The 14,575-nt window shown below is 37.1% G+C and overlaps 1 protein-coding gene across 1 annotated transcript; it reads left to right on the forward strand.

Annotated features, from left to right (window-relative positions):
• Window positions 1–1,109: 1,109 nt before the first annotated feature.
• LOC123805510 (stromelysin-1-like) lies at window positions 1,110–9,429 on the forward strand. The gene is made up of 10 exons (XM_045818139.1): window positions 1,110–1,226; window positions 2,471–2,715; window positions 2,810–2,958; window positions 3,074–3,199; window positions 4,679–4,843; window positions 5,029–5,167; window positions 6,060–6,193; window positions 6,596–6,755; window positions 8,063–8,166; window positions 9,195–9,429. Exons 1-10 carry the CDS (start codon window positions 1,122–1,124, stop codon window positions 9,293–9,295), a joined length of 1,428 nt encoding a protein of 475 aa, XP_045674095.1. The 5' UTR covers window positions 1,110–1,121; the 3' UTR covers window positions 9,296–9,429.
• The last annotated feature ends 5,146 nt before the right edge of the window (window positions 9,430–14,575 follow it).

A 14,575-nucleotide genomic window follows, 5' to 3' on the forward strand; every position in this document is an offset into this window, starting at 1 on the left:
TTTGCTTTAATTTTGTAAGGGTAAGTAAGAAAGGTGAGATTGGTGGTGAGAAAATTGTTAAAAGTTTAACAGTTTTCTTCCTTTGAGAATGTGTTGGGTTTTTCCTACAGGCATTTATAATACACGAATGATGTGCACAATACTTTGCTTGACACAGGAAAGGGGCAGAGAGCAAAGGGAAAGCAAAGAAAGAGAGGAGAGAGGAGAGAAACAGCATGGGAAAAGAATTAAGGGTGGCTTTTTTTAACTTCAAAATAACTGCTAATTTAAGATATTGAAAGAAAGTTTTTAAAGTATAGAAGATAAAGACAGAGAGAATTTCAGACCACTGAACAATGTAATCTATTTCAATTCTAGCGGTATTCACAGAGCAGCTATTAGAGGTCTGTTGCCTGTTAATAACCTGGGTACAGTGTTAAGACCAACCAAAAGAGAACTGGACACACTTCTTTACAGTCTTTGTGCTATCCCCTCTATAAGTTTTTCCTCCTCAAAGACTAACAAATCCAGCCAAAAAGCAGTGTTAAGTATTTCAAATAAAAAATACAAAAAATAAATTCTCCCTTCAGATTTTATTCTAGATGTAATTTCTTCCGGTTTTACAGAATCTAATAGTATATACAGTGTGTATGTATGTATGTATGTATGTATGCACACAGTTTTTCATTTACTTACATCTTATAACATTTGATTTTAAATATATTTTTTCTAACTGCAATTCTGACTTTTTACTAAGCCAGCCTACTTCTCTCAAACACATAAACATTGATTGTCTAGTAAACTCCAGTCACTTTTTTTCCAGAGTTAAAAAACAAAAATGCCTCAGCTTTCTCCTTACTAAGACAGGAAGCATTTCCTGGAGCTTAATCACTATTTTGACTTGCAAATTTGGAAATGTTAAGAGAAATTAGTGGAGTCCCTTATATCATCCTATTTGGGATCTGGAATTTTTGGAAATGGTTCTGCTGCTCTTCGGATGACAGCAATCATGAGTCACGCTGTGGGTGAACTAAGCAAACATTGCCACCCTATAAAAGTTGGGCTCCAGAGGGTGGACCTAGAAGAAGATAGGCAAAGAGCAAGGCATTAAGACAACACAGATCTGAGTGAAGCCGGTAGAAATGAAGACTGTTCCTATGCTACTGCTTCTGTGTGTGGCAGCTGGCTCAGCCTATCCACTGAATGGAGTCGCAAGGGATGAGGACAACAGCATGGAGCTGGTTCAGGTAATTAAGGGAGGGAGCCCTCACACTCATTCACAGGGGTAAGCGGGAAAAACATCTCTGCTTCCCATTCACAAAACTCACGCAGAGTGTTTGAATTACTGTGTAGGAATACTTCAAGGACAAAAAATTATAAAGTGTTGTATGTGGAAAGGGTCTCCATATCACACACTATTCAGGCTTCTCCTTTCACATAGAAAGAAGCAAATGCCAGGTATATTAGGTGTTTTTCTAAGATCATGGACACTGTAGTAGAGAGAGTGTATGAAATGTAACTTGCTTTTGAGTTTCTTTAGGCATTGTTTTCTTTTCTTAGTAAGAAAAAAATAGTCAAATTTAACACATACATATGCATGGGAACCCTGCATACCTGAGAGGTTTAGAGGCCCCACATGCACAAGGGTTCAGACATAGAAAAGGGGATTGAGCTATATAAGACATTCTGAGCCAGGGGTGGAGGTAATGCATCTTGGGGACTTCAAAGGGTCATTGCAGGATGATAAGAAAAGAAGTTTAGTAAATAAAAGTTTGCCCTGACTTCTAGGGAGTCAAAACTGATAATCCATTATAGGCAAGGTGTCTAATTCAAAATCTTCTGAGCAGTTAAGGGTGGGGAGGGGCAAAAGTTTCTCCTGAGCCTATGGCTAAGGTTGCCCTTAGCCCAAAACAACCTACATACCACAGAGGGAAATCTTGGGGTGACTTGTTCTGGGTCCTCTACAGGAAACTTCTTTAGGTAGTTTAATCCAATGTAAGATTAGCTAGATTTTTATGTTGCCAGTGTCATGTTTAAAGACAGGAATTTGTCCATTTTCTTTTCTCAAGCCCAAGCCCTTATGAGACACACAAAATAGAAAATTGAGGGAATTGAATAAACGCACCTGAAATATAAGAAGGTAATATTTTCTCTTGAGATTATAGTGTGTGAACTCTCAGCTCACACACTATACTGTTATGCCCAAAGAAATTAATTTTTTCTTCTTTAAATTGACTAGATATTTATTTAAATTTTCTACTTCTTTTCAAGTGCTTTTGTAGGAAACTAGGCTATAGAGATTATTTAGCTACAAAGATAAAACAAAAGTGGAATTTGTAATTAATTAAAAAATTAAACAGAATATGACACTTTGATTTCAGCAAACTAGAGGAATGTTTCAAATAAATTAAGTGAGCAACTGCACAAATGTACTGTAAAAGCCTAAAAAATAATAAGAATTACCTAAAAATTATACTTATTATTCCAACAGCACTACCTAGAAAAATACTACAACCTCGCAAAAGAAGTGAAACCATTTGTTAGAAGAAAGGACAGTAGCCCTGTTGTTAAAAAAATCCAAGAAATGCAGAAGTTCCTGGGGTTGGAGGTGACAGGGAAGCTGGACTTAGAAACGCTGGAGGTGATGCATAAGCCCAGGTGCGGAGTTCCTGATGTTGGAAGCTTCACTACCTTTCCTGGCATGCCAAAGTGGAGGAAAACTCACCTTACCTACAGGTAACGGGTACCAAGAGGTTTTCACATAATACTGACAGTTCACACACTGTGATCTCAAGAGAAAATGTTACCTTCTTTAATTGTTCACACACAGGATTGTGAATTATACCCTGGATTTGCCAAGGGATGCTGTTAATTCTGCCATTGAGAAAGCTCTGAAGGTCTGGGAGGAGGTGACCCCACTTACATTCTCCAGGATTTATGAAGGAGAGGCTGACATAATGATCACTTTTGCAGTTAGAGGTAAGAAACAAACAAAAAACATGAAATGCACCCATTTACCTGGTGCTGTTTCATTAGAAAAGTTTCCAAAAAGATTCTAATTACTCATCTTTCCAATATTTTTTTTCTCTATTAGATCATGGAGACTTTATCCCTTTTGATGGACCTGGGAAGGTTTTGGCTCATGCCTACCCACCCGGGCTGGGGATTTATGGAGATGCTCACTTTGATGATGATGAGCAATGGACAAAAGATACAGCAGGTTAGTTATACATCTCAGAATGATTTTTTTTATATTTGGAAAAATTTTAATAACTAAGAGTATTCAAGAAATGCCTTGCTTTGTATTTCCCCATGGGTTAAGGACCAGGAGGATATACTTTGTTTTAATCATTATTAAAAATGTTTTCAGATGTCTAAAAAATTCATTCTCTGTCTTGGTAAGCACAATATAGGAAGCATCACTAAGTATTTCTTTGATGACTCTGTTTTTTGTGTGATCTTAGAACCATCATTAAGGACAACTTCTCATATCAAATTATAGATATCCAACATGTAGTATATTGTATTGAATATATACTAACATGTGCCCTGGATATTGCTTATATCCAATGGGGAAAATGCCCCCCAATTACTTCTTTATTGATCCAAACAGAAATAAGAATTAACTTCTAGAAATTGAGGTTTCAGTTCAGGTTTTTCTGGTTCGAATAACATTTTACTTTCCCCAGGTTAAGAAGGGCTGTTATGGACTTGTTCTGGAGGAAATAACTAAACCTCAAATAAAAAGTCTGCACTCTTTAAGGTTAAGAAGAATGTTTCTCAGTTTATACCTGGATATGAATAATATTACTTCTGAAATTTAACTGGGATTTATAATCAAAATATAAACAGAATCTCTGTAGAGAGTACAAAAGTGAGGTTAGTGCTGGATAACATTTTTTGTTGGATTGAATTAGCAACTTCTTCCTTCAAAGAAACATTCCTGCAAAGTCTCAAATGAAAACTTGAAAGTCAAATTACTTGTTATGTCAATCATAATTACTCAATGCCTTCCAATTTTGACATTCTATTTTATTTTTATTATATGGAGAAAAATATTTGAGTATAGCTAATATTTGTGTGGCCAAAATCACTTTTGTGACAAATGCTAGACAGATTGGGCATGCTATGTTTTAAACCTATCATAAAAATGGTATAAAATCTATTATTATTAATATTTTTTACTCAATATGTACTAAATAATAATCATGAAACTGAAAATAGTGCAAGCAACATTCCAATGGCAAATAACAGGAATAAGATTGTTTAAGGATTTGAGATGAATAAATTGTGATTCATTTAATTTAGACTAACCAACAAATGGCAATACATTAAACAGTATTTAGCTTTTCATTGACAAAGCAAAAGAAATATTTCTTGATGTGCTAAACTAGTAGATTCATTCTATTCCAGAGTGCAGTAAAAGGAACCTCATTCTCATGAATTTAATAGACTCCTGAGAAGGGAGTAGGTGGATATGGCTTGACAATTTGTTTCAAAGATTGATGTCAAGAATGAGCCTTGAAAAACACTTGGGTTTAAATTAAGTGTAGGTCAGTTAATTGATCAGTTAACCAAAACTCAAGGCAAAAATAATCATTGTACCTCCAGGCAATAAACAGATATAATGCACAGCTGCTCTGTGCAATGTACATGTATTTAAGGAATAAGTAACTCTTATTTATGATTTTCTAAATAGGGACCAATTTATTCCTCGTTGCTGCTCATGAACTTGGCCATTCCCTGGGTCTCTCTCACTCCGCCAACACTGAAGCTTTGATGTACCCAATCTACAACAAATTCACAGACCTGGCCAGGTTCCACCTTTCTCAAGATGATGTGAATGGCATTCAGTCCCTGTATGGTGAGTGGTGCTGGGAAAATTAGGCATTGTAGCTTTGCAATGATGGTCTTCGGGAAAGCTTGAAAATGTTTTGTAAAGCATTTGCAGTCATCCTGAAGCACTTTGAGAATGTTTGGGAAGCACACCCATTGATGGAAGCATCACATTTCTCCTAATGTTTGCATCTTCACATCTGTTCTCTTTAGGACCTCCCCCTGCTTCCCCTGATGAGCCTGTGGTGCCTACAGAGTCCGTTCCCCCTAAGACTCCAGCCATGTGTGATCCCACTTTGTCCTTCGACGCAGCCAGCACTCTGAGGGGAGAATTCCTGTTCTTTAAAGACAGGTCAGAGCAGAAACTTCTATTTTCCCTTCTGTTCTTTTGATGTGCAATGCTTAGAAATGAAAACAACAGAAACCTGATAGAGGTTTTTAAACATTTCAAACAAAAATGATTCCTCTGAACTGAAAACTCCTCTGATCTGGTGCTCTAATTCCCACATTTTCCTAAAACTGGCAAGTCCATTTTTGGAGCCCTAGCCAGCATGATTTAATTCTTGACCTCTGATTGTTCCCCAATGTTATAAGGCATGGTTGCTTTTCAACAGACGCAAGTAGAACTTTAAAATAAGGATTTTGTATTTACCTCCTTTAAAAAATAACACCAAAATAGCATTACACTTAAATTACAATTAATTTACTCACTGCTGGATAAATATGCACATGATAAAACATTTAAACTGTGCAAATGGGAAGAAAGTTAAAAGCAAGTCTTCCTTACATCATTGATCTTGGTTCTTCAGTTATCTCCATCTTCATCAACAGCCAAAGACCCTTTTTTATCCTTCCAGAAATGTTCCATGCAGATACAAAAATATACTTACACTTTCCATATACTTACACGGATATTTATCTTTTTGAAAATGGAAAAGATTATATAATATATACACTATTTTACATAAATTTTAGGTATTTAGAGTTTACAATCAGCTAATTAACTTGCATTTTAGGATAACTTCCATTTTATAGAAGACATTACTCTGTAATCTTATGGCAAGAGGTCCAGTGCAGTTTTCTGAAGAAACAGAAAAATATTTTCCCAGGGAAACCTGATTTCTATGTGTAATCAAATCTAGGAGATAAGGGAATGGAGAACATGGGTGACACAGAACAATGAGGAAAATACACTAAAGATGAAAGAGTTTTTAAATTTCCATTTCTTTTTACATGTATTTCAGACATTTTTGGCGCAAATCCCTAAGGATTCTTGAACCTGAATTTCATTTGATCTCCTCCTTTTGGCCCTCTCTTCCTTCAGGAGTGGATGCTGCATATGAAGACACTAGCAAGGATATCGTTTTCATTTTTAAACGTAATTATTATGTAATAATTTCTTGAATTTATAGAAAGAAATCCTCTCACAGGAAAATTGAATAGGATTTTAAGTTTTTCTCTTGTACCAAATTCTATTTTATTACACTAAGGTAATGAAGAGATGACTGAAACTGGTATTGTTTTATTTATGTATTTTATAGATGATAAAAATGAACACAATAACATAAATTGCTTTAGAGTTGTATATTCCCTCATTTGATCTGTGCTCATTCATTCAATGGGCTAATTTTTGTTAAATGCCCACTTCAAGCTGGTGACTAAATCTAAAATTCTGGCTTCTTCTTTACTGTAAAATCAAAAATGCTAAAAAGCATTTCTAAAGATCAAAATTTTAACCGTTGAAAATTCAATGTGATTCTGAACTATTTTTTTTAAACAGGAAATCAGTTCTGGGCCATCAGAGGAAATGAACTCCAAGCAGGTTACCCTAGAGGTATCCAAACACTGGGTTTTCCTCCCACCATCAGGAAAGTAGATGCAGCCATTTTTGATAAGCAAAAGAAGAAAACATACTTCTTTGTAGAGGACAAATACTGGAGGTAATATGCAACTGAAATGACTTTGTATGGGGCCTAATTAGAGAAATTATTTTCTTTCTCTGCCTCACGCAGTTCTGCTTCCCTCTCAGTAGGAAGATGGGGCTTTAGACCACTGTGGAGGAAGTGTTTACTTATAGGGATGTCCAACCTGTGGCCTGAGGGCTGCATGAAACCCAGAATGGCTGTGAATGTGGCCTAACACAAAATAGTAAATATACTTAAAACATTATGAGATTTTTTTGTGTGATTACATGTTGCAATGTATTTAATGTGTGGCCCAAGACAACTTTTTCTTCCGGTGCAGAGACGCCAAAGGTTGGACACCCCTGCTATCGGTGCCTGGTCACAGACACTTCATAGGCTCTTCTGTTCGGAGTCCTGTGTAGAGCAGGAGGGAGCTTCCTTTTGTGCTGCTGTCCAATCTGTCAGAAGTGCCCTTTTCTCTCATCCACCTACCAAAAACCCACCCATCCTCAAGTCCTGACTCAAGTCCCACCACCTCCATACAGCTTTCCTGCTGGACTCTAAACCTAACTGGGCTTTTCTTTTTTGAAAGAAGCCCTGAGAATCCAGGCCAAAATTTACTATTCCTTTCCCATTGTCTTGAGGTCTCATTGTTGCCTTGAGTGCTTGTCTTGTCTTCCCAACTTTACTGTATGATTCTCAAGAGCTTCCTTAACCTCACCCACTCATTACCTCAGCCTGTTTCAGAGGAAAATGAGCAGAGGCAGTGTAGTTTCATGGATAGAACCCAACACTCATAGAAAGACTGATTCATGGTCATCTGCCCAGACTCTGAGACATCTGAGCAGACCATCCAAGGTCCAGTCAGTAAGTCCCAAAGACATTTGCTGTGCTTTGCTGCTCATTCGAATCCCTTTTTCTAAAAGAATGCCATCTTGTAGTGCAGGTTGAGGAGGGTGTATATGATGAGCCACGTATGATGAAGAACTTGAAATTTGTATTTGAGATCAATAATTTAACTCACTTTATAATCTGTTCATTTCTTCATGTCTTTGTGATAGAAAAATGATTAAAGTTCTTTTTGTCTATGCTTAAGATATATAATAATAATAAGCAGCATCTTCTAAATCAAAATGCTGCCTCTGTTCCAGGTGAAAATATAGTTTAAGAGCTAAGTTTGCAGTTGCACTAAAATCACATATTTCTATAGTGCTAAACATGTTTGACATTTATTCACAGTACTTGGAAAGTTTACTAGAATTCTATATTAAACCTAACATGATTTAAGAATTTTGGTAACATGGCCTCTAGACAATGCTGAACTTCATTTTTATTTGGTGCAGATTTGATGGGAAGAAACAGTCTATGGATCCAGGATTTCCCAGGCAAATAGCAGAAGACTTTCCAGGGGTTGACTCCAAGGTGGATGCTGTTTTTGAAGCTTTTGGTAAGAGGATACTTGTTTTGTTGGCAATGGGGTGCTTGAAATATTTTATGGTATCAGAAGGAAGGTAATTAAAAATTTTTTAATAATAGGTTTTCTTCAACTAGTTCTCTCCACCCCCAAATTCAAATTTATCAATTTTAACCAATTATACAACTACTTCATATAATAAGGTGTTTTGAATCATTAATATATTTAACACAAATCTCTCTACTTTATACATCCAGATAAAATCAAACTTCTCAAGTGTCACTTCCTTACATCAAGAGCTATTACCTTTCAAATTACTATGTCAGTATAAAAATCCCTTCCTGTGGTGTGTCTAAACTTAATACTGGCTGGCTGGCTTTCCCCTCCACTCTATGCTGTAGCTATTACTAATTCCTAGGGAGATGTTCTCTACATTTTCTGAGAAGCTGGTTGCAAATATGTATGTTTCCACATACCCAAAGTTTTTAAAAGATTTTTTTTTGCTACTCAAGGCTAGATGGGTGGAGGCTAATGATCCTGGTTGTGGGGTAACCAGAGCACCTTGAGGGCAGAGCCCAGAGGGTCTTCTATGCTTCTCTAAAGCTAGCTACAAATGCCCCACAGGGTGCCATGTGGGGCAAGGAGAGGAGGAGTATTAGGAAGAAAGAAAATAAGAGATCATAATTTCCCAAGAAGCAGAGACTTACCTGCTTGGAAGCAGAATAACCAAATAACCTAGAGCCTGGCTTTGCTACCTGACAGAGCTGCAACAGAATCCTGTCTCCTCTTTTCCTTGTTGAATGACTTTGAGCAAGCATTTAAATCTGTCTGAACCTCAACTTGCTCATCAGTAAAATGGCATTAGCTATACTTACCTCAGAGGACTTTTGCAGAAATAAATGAAAAAAAAATGTGTAAAATGTTTAACACATAATCTCTGGCACATAGTAAATTCTATAAACACTTTTCATTTCTATTTATCTGTTATTCTGAGTTTTGTATGTTGCCAAATTTATTTATTTGAAAAAATATCTCACTATTTCCCTTGTCTGTATTTGCAGGGTTTTTCTATTTCTTCAGTGGATCTTCACAGTTGGAGTATGACCCAAATGCAAGGAAAGTGACACATATTTTGAAAAGTAACAGCTGGTTCAATTGTTAAGAGATATACATAGAAGACACAACATGGGCATTTTAAATGAAGCTAATAATTCTTCATCTAAGTCTTTGTGAACTGACCTGATTCATTTTCTCCCACACGCACAGTACCTGAGAATGCAAGCATGGACTCTGACAAGCCTCACAAAACCACCAGTTGGCCTCACAAGTATCACAGGGCACTCAAACCCTCACTGAACTTGCACTTGGGTCATGTGGAGCAAACTTCAGAGGAGAAGGGGGAAGCACTCGTGTGCAACAGACAAGGGATTGTATATAAAGTATTTGTTTGTTACTTAATAAAGAAGATTTGTCAGTTATTTTATTTTATTGTTTTGGGGTGTTTTTTTTTTCAAGAAAAAGTCATTCTTCCAGTCTTGTGCACAGTGTGGACTGAGCAGTCGACAGCCTGATGCTCAGCCATTGGAGATGGCAGGAGGGGGTCTCCATGGCTGTGGCCTCACAGTGGCTCATCCAGAACTGAAGACAATTTACCACTTGCCCTCCCCAGGTGCCCTACAAGCAGGATGTCTATTTCCACCACCCAAACATCATGTGTTCTTGACATGCCCTGGGAGAAAGATCTGAGGTAGTTGTTACCTTGTAGGGCAGGGTCTGAGACAAACTGCAAAGCAGAACCTTATAATTATGAGGGAGGCCCCCCAAAACCCTAGAGTTTATTTTTAAAAATTGTGTATTTACTCTTACATTGTCAAACTTCTGTCACCTTCAAAATACTCTTCACTTGATGCAATACACCTATTGACACTTTTTCCCACTGCTCAGACAGCTTTTGAAGTCATTGATTCTGATGCCTTTTAGTGCTTTTGCCATTTTTTGTTGCACTTCTTCCACATTGGCAAAACATTTCCCTTTGAGGACTTTTTTTTTCATCCGTGGAAACAACAAAAGTTGCTCAGGGCAAGACTGGGTGAAAAGGGAGGGTGGGTCTGAGGGTCATGACGTTTTCAGTTAAAAACTGGTGAACACCCAGCACAGTGTGGACAGGTGTGCTAGTAATTCACCCATCATGAAATGGGCAAACGAATTGACTGAAGCCAAATGCAGACTCTCACAATGCCAGCTGGTACACTGATACAGATGGGTTCCTAGAACACTCAACTCATGGAGAAAGTGTACTACAAGGGGCTTACCCACCCCTTACAATTCATAGTTCCATCCCTTGTAGAAGATAATTCCAGTATGTAAGCATTTCTGTTGATTGTATTCCTGTCCTTCATCTTTTCCATTTACTTATGTATGCCCTCAGTGGAGCTCCTTCCCTGCTGTAGCCAACAAATTTGCTCATATCCACGCCATTCACATAGGAAACCATTCTCTCACACTCACTTGTATCTGTCTCTGCTAGAAGTCTATGGGCAAATGCTTATACTAAGACAGATTTATTGCCCCCAAGCACCATGTCTAGAACATCATCTGCTACACACTAAAAGCTCATCCACTCTGAAACTTATTTATTAATTTAAGTATAATTAACCAATAATATTCTATGTGCCAGGCATTGTGATAGGCTATAGGCACAGGAGTCTGAGAAAATGAACACAGCCTCTGCCCTTATTAAGATTATAATCCAGCAAATGACAGCAAACATGTACATACAATTGTATATTTAAGAAGATTTATAATGAAAAAATTGGCTTCCTTGTTAGAATAATAGGAGGATTTACTTTGAACTAAGTGGTTTTAATGGAAGTTTTAAGGGAATGGCTTTAGAGAAGGTCTTGAGAGGAGGCGTAGAATGAGGTGAAGGGATTGATGGCTTGGGCTAAAGTGGTCACACTGAGGAGTCAGAGAAAAGAATAAAAAGTACATGTAAGAGATAGACCCCAGGACTCCACAATTGATTGGTATGGAGTTTAAGAGCCAGGGAAGTGTCCAGAATAATTCCCAGATAGCTTCCTTGAGCATCAGGGATGTGGGTGAAAGTTTTTACTGAGATGGGGAAAGACTTGGAGAGAAGCAGTTTTGTGAGAAAAGGGTAAGAAAGAGGAAGAATTGCTTAGTTTTGCCAATCTTCAAAATGTCTGAGAGCTATACAAGGAGGCCATATGGTAAATGAGTCCGAAAGAGAGGATACAGTAACCACGTGTGGTAATACATGTTAATGAAATTTGCTGTGGTACTCATTCTGCAATATATATACATTAAATCATTATGTTGTACACCTAAAAATAATCCGTGGTATATGTCTATTAAATTTCAAGTTTAAAGAAAGAGAGAAGATATAAATATGTGGAATTTGTCATCATTTAATTGTTCTTAAAACCATGACTATGAAAGAGACCATATGGGAGATTTTAAGATGGAATTTTAATAGTATTCTGCCAGGAATTATGTGTTTACTAATTAAAAAATAACCTAAATATATTATTTTTTGTGATAGCTACTATGTAGCCACAACACAAATTTAAAAGGTAAAAAATATTATGCAACGTTAATTTTCTTCACATTCCTGTCACTACCAACCACTATCTAGTTGCATTTCTTAGAGGGAACCAACTAGGTTCTTATGAATCCTTTCAAAGCTATTTCATACATACACACATACTAATATCATCTTTTGAAATTAAAATTCTGGCATGAAAATTCAAGCTGCTCTTCTTGTTGCTGTTTTCACTTAATATATCTTGGCCACTATTCCACATTATTACATGTAAAATTGCTTCACTCTATCATTGACTGCACTTTGTGAAAAAAATATGTAATTTATTAACTCAGCCTCCTATTGGTGACTAAATTACTAATTGAAAATGCACATTTCAAATAAAATTAAAAATATAAATAATCAAAAATAAAATATAGATATTTATTATAATAATTTAATAATGTATACAATATACATTTGAAAACTACAGGATATATTTGAAATAAAAGTAGTAAAAAATAAATCAAATAAAATTGTGTGCATCAGTAGATTATTTTCAGTATTCAGTATATCCGTAAGTTATTTTCAAGATTTCACTATTATTCCCAATGCTACAATGAATACCCCTGAGCACACTTGTGTATCTGATGTAAATTTAACCTTCAAAATCTTAGTGAGATGGAGGAGCAGGAGAACTATCTGTTGGATTCTCCAGCATGCAGCCCATTGGATGCTCTTTACAACAGCATTATTGGTGGAGAGACAGAACTAAAAGATTGAAGTGGGTAGAAATATTGGTAAGTCAAAATGCTTTTTGTTACAGATAACAAAAAAAGCTACCTAAAAATAAAAAAGTTTATCAATATAAAATGTAAAATATTATCAAAAACAGAAAAGACAAGTGTTGGCAAGAATGTGGAGAAAAAGGTACCCCTGATGATAATGTAAATTGGTGCATATAACAGTGAAAAACAGTATGGAATCTCCTAAAAAATGTAACAATAGAGCTACCATATGATTCAGCAATATCACTTCTAGGTATATATCTGAAGGAATGAAATCAGTATCTCAAAGAGACACAACAGTCCCATGTTCATTGCAACATTATTCATAATAGTTAATACATAGAAACAATCTAAGTAATTACCTATGAATGAAGACAATGTGAGATATATATCTATCTATATCTATATCTATATCTGCCTTAAAAAAAAAACTAAGTTCTACCATTTGTGGCAATGTGAATGAAACTTGAGGTCATTATGCTAAGTAAATTAAGCCAGACACAGAAAGGCAAGTACTGCATAATATCACTTATATGTGTGAAGAAAATCAAATTTATAAAAGCAGAGATCCAAGGTGGTACAGGAGTAAGTGGAAGCTACACTAACCTCCTCTCGGGACCAACCTGTAATTACAACTAAATTGTAAAGAAATCATCTTGAATAATTAACTGAACACTAGCTGGAGAGAAACCTTACGACCACAGTCAGTCAGAAGAAATCACTTCATCACAACGAGACTGGTAGGGAGTGTGGAGGAGGTGTGAGGGGGCTGGCTGGGCTCCCATGAGCAGCCACTAAAGTTCCAGAGGGATATCTCAGAAGCTGGTGGGTTTCCCCTGAGAAGTGTGGGGTCTAAACCCTAAGCTGGGCTCCCCAGCCTATAAAACACCAGACCTGGAAAGGGACCCAGATAACATCCAGCAGTGAAAAGCAGCAGGGTTTCTGTCTGCAAGGGAGAAACAGTTGGAAACTCAGAGAGCCTCTTAAGAAATGCACAGTTTGTTTTGCAGCCACTTACCATGGGCTCCAGCAGAATGAGGGCAGAATGAACTAGAGATGCTTAAGGAGAATCTGGGGTTGGTGTGTCTGGGGAGAGAACTGAAGGAATAGCTACCAGGATCCCTGTGCTGCATCGTTCCCCATAATACAGAGCCCATCTTTCTCAGGCACAGCAATCCTCTCCAAGTGGTATCAGCCTAAGGGGAAGCAATAGTCCTACCCAGAGGAGTTACTCTGCCCCACCCTGTGGAGCTTAAGCTGGGCTGTTGATTACAGCTTGGGGCTATATCATTGATTAGTTTATAACTCAGTTGGATCTCTGGGAGCCCTATGACACCAGCTAACCCTCTTCTATGTTCTGTGCTGATAGAAATCAGCCTTGGTGCACTGCCTGATTCTTTCTGCCCACAAACAGGCCCAGCAGAGGGAACCACATTCTGTGGATCACTGATAGCTCCAAACAGTTTGACTAGGACCAGTCACAAGCAGCATCTGACAAAGGCCTTGCATAGCTACCTAATACACAGAAACAAACACAAAGAAACAGCCAAAGTAAGAAGACAAAGAAACAGATCCCAAATGAAAGAACAAGATAATTCTCCAGAAGAAGAGCTAGATGAAATGGAGGCAAGCAATTATCACATAGTTTAGAGTAATGATTATAAGGATATTCAACAGCATGAAAGAAGACATAGAAACCATAAAAAAGGACCAGTCCTAAATAAATAATGAAATAATTGAAATAAATAATACACTGGGAGGAATAAACAGTAGCTTAGAAGAAGCAGAGGATCAAATCAGTGTCTTGGAAGACAAGGCAGAAAAAAACACCCAGGCAGAGCAGCTAAAATAAAGAAATAAATAAAAAAGAAGGGAGCTTAAGAAACATTTTGACATGAAGCATAACAACATCCACATCATGGGAATACCAGAAAGAGAAGAGAGAGTAAGCAAGGGATCAAGGACCTATTTGAGGAAATAAGGACCTTAAACTTCCTTAATCTGGTGAAGGAAAAAGACACACAAGTCCAGGGAGCTCAGAGAATCACAAACAAGTTGGACCCAAAGAGACCTATACCAAGATACATCATAATTAAAATGACAAGGCTGAAAG

The sequence above is a fragment of the Phyllostomus hastatus genome, unplaced genomic scaffold, assembly GCF_019186645.2.
Source record: "Phyllostomus hastatus isolate PE091 unplaced genomic scaffold, TTU_PhHast_1.1 phas_scaffold_317, whole genome shotgun sequence".
In the NCBI taxonomy this organism is placed as follows: domain Eukaryota; kingdom Metazoa; phylum Chordata; class Mammalia; order Chiroptera; family Phyllostomidae; genus Phyllostomus; species Phyllostomus hastatus.